At 36.9% G+C, this 1,810-nt stretch overlaps 1 protein-coding gene across 1 annotated transcript; it reads right to left on the reverse strand.

Moving 5' to 3' along the window:
* Positions 1-277: 277 nt before the first annotated feature.
* Positions 278-1,428, reverse strand: LOC111373923. The gene has a single exon (XM_022996517.1). It carries the CDS (start codon positions 1,351-1,353, stop codon positions 793-795), a length of 561 nt encoding a protein of 186 aa, XP_022852285.1. The 5' UTR covers positions 1,354-1,428; the 3' UTR covers positions 278-792.
* Between the last annotated feature and the right edge of the window lie 382 nt (positions 1,429-1,810).

The raw sequence follows: 1,810 nt of genomic DNA on the forward strand, positions 1-1,810 counted from the left end.
TTTTTGATTCCACTGGAGTTAGGAAGTTGATATACAGCTATGTTGTCTTCTTCATATTGAACTGGTTTACTTTTTGTTCTGATTTATTTGCTTATTTGAACCTCTTCAATGTTCCGTAACTTGGCTGTGATCACATGGAGTTGGCTCGATAAGTTGTCGCTAGTGATTTCTATTCTGGTAATACTTTGTTGCAGACATAATTTACATAAAAAAAAGTGTCACTTTGTTACAACTCATCTTTTAAGGAAGATGGTATAATATAGAATTAGAGCAGCTAGATGCCCAATATTCTTTCCATAGCAATAGAAAGATTATTTTTTCCCCCTCTCAGAGTGAACGAGTCTTTCACAATTCTATCAAATTGGCAAAGTTGTAAGACTATGTATGAGGGCTAATAATAGTTCTGTAGTACTAACATAGTTCAGTCGAAAAATGAAATTATGAGGAACCCAAGAATTAAAAGATTCAGTAAAGGAACTTCTAGTAGAGATTGAAGTGTCAAAGACTGCATTTTGCAATGCCAATCCAAATCCATCGTGCATTTACTCTTATCATAGGAAGTAAATTATGGGAGTCTATAGTTATTTGCTACTAAAATGTTTGTCAGCTTTTCCATTTTCCAGACTAAAGGACATGGACGGATTTATTAAATTGTAACAAATGTTTAGCAACCAACGATAAACTTGGAAGAAAATGAAGTTGAGTGATGAACATGAAATTTCAGCTAAAAGTGAGTGACAACCAGTGGTTTTTTAATCCTCCAACATAGACTCAAAATCTGGTTAGCAGTTTTTAACTAAATTTTCGTCTACAACACTGGCAAGTGATTTCCCTGCAGGTAGAATCAATCTGTTTACAGGCCATAGCCTTCATTTTCTCAGCCTTCTCGACTTCTTCTCGAGCTCTCTCACACATGTATCTGGCACGTGCAAACTCAGACTGGGCAATTTCCATCTCTTTCCTTGTAAGCTCCTTCACGCGCTCTGCATAAGCGCTCTCCATTGCTGCTAATCGAGCGTGCTCAGCTGCCTGCCATCTCAGGGCCTCAACACGGTTCGACTCCAACGTTTCATCTTTGTAATCTTTAACTTTTCTTCTTCGAACACGATCTGCAGCTGGCTTGAGTGGACTAACACTTATTGACAATTGAAGGTCAAGTGATGGATCCTCAAAATGATCATCCATTGATCTGAATTTTGTTGAAGAATCCGATGGCCAAAACAAAGCCTGAGATGATGAAGCTGCAGAATATTGAGCGCTGGAAAGTAGCTGCAATTCTTTGCTTTCATCTTCCATTGATGAATGGTGAGCGAGGCTTATGCAGGGGCAAGATTGAGGACTATATGTAAGCATTTCATTCTAAAAGGCTAATTTCAAAAAGGAATATACTACTTGTATATAATGCGGTGTCCATCCCTTCACATGGAGGGATATCCACTTTGGACACCATTTCGTGTAAGAGGGGTGGATATTTTCATGGACACCCTGATTTACATGTAGCATAACCCTTTAAAAAATGCCCACTTTCCCCATGTAAAATGACAAAAAGCAACATTAATGTCATGAGCCCCACGTTGAACTCTTGTATGACCTCTTTATTCAATTGAAGACAAGATTTAAATGAATAAATGCAACCATTCTCTAAAATATCATTTGTTCAGACGAGATAGTTAAGTTAATAAAAGAGTTAGAGAAATGACTTGAGTTCAAATCTTGTGAGAAAAATTTCTGTAGATTTTATTCTGATTTAAATAGTGACGTACAAATGAATCGACCAAAATATCGACTTAAAAAATGTAGGATAAAGAAA

The sequence above is a fragment of the Olea europaea genome, unplaced genomic scaffold, assembly GCF_002742605.1.
Source record: "Olea europaea var. sylvestris unplaced genomic scaffold, O_europaea_v1 scaffold1181, whole genome shotgun sequence".
NCBI classification, from domain to species: domain Eukaryota; kingdom Viridiplantae; phylum Streptophyta; class Magnoliopsida; order Lamiales; family Oleaceae; genus Olea; species Olea europaea.

Excerpts from the sequence above, each read along its gene's own strand:
- LOC111373923 (XM_022996517.1), bottom strand. The coding sequence starts at position 1,353 with ATGCTTACATATAGTCCTCAATCTTGCCCCTGCATAAGCCTCGCTCAC.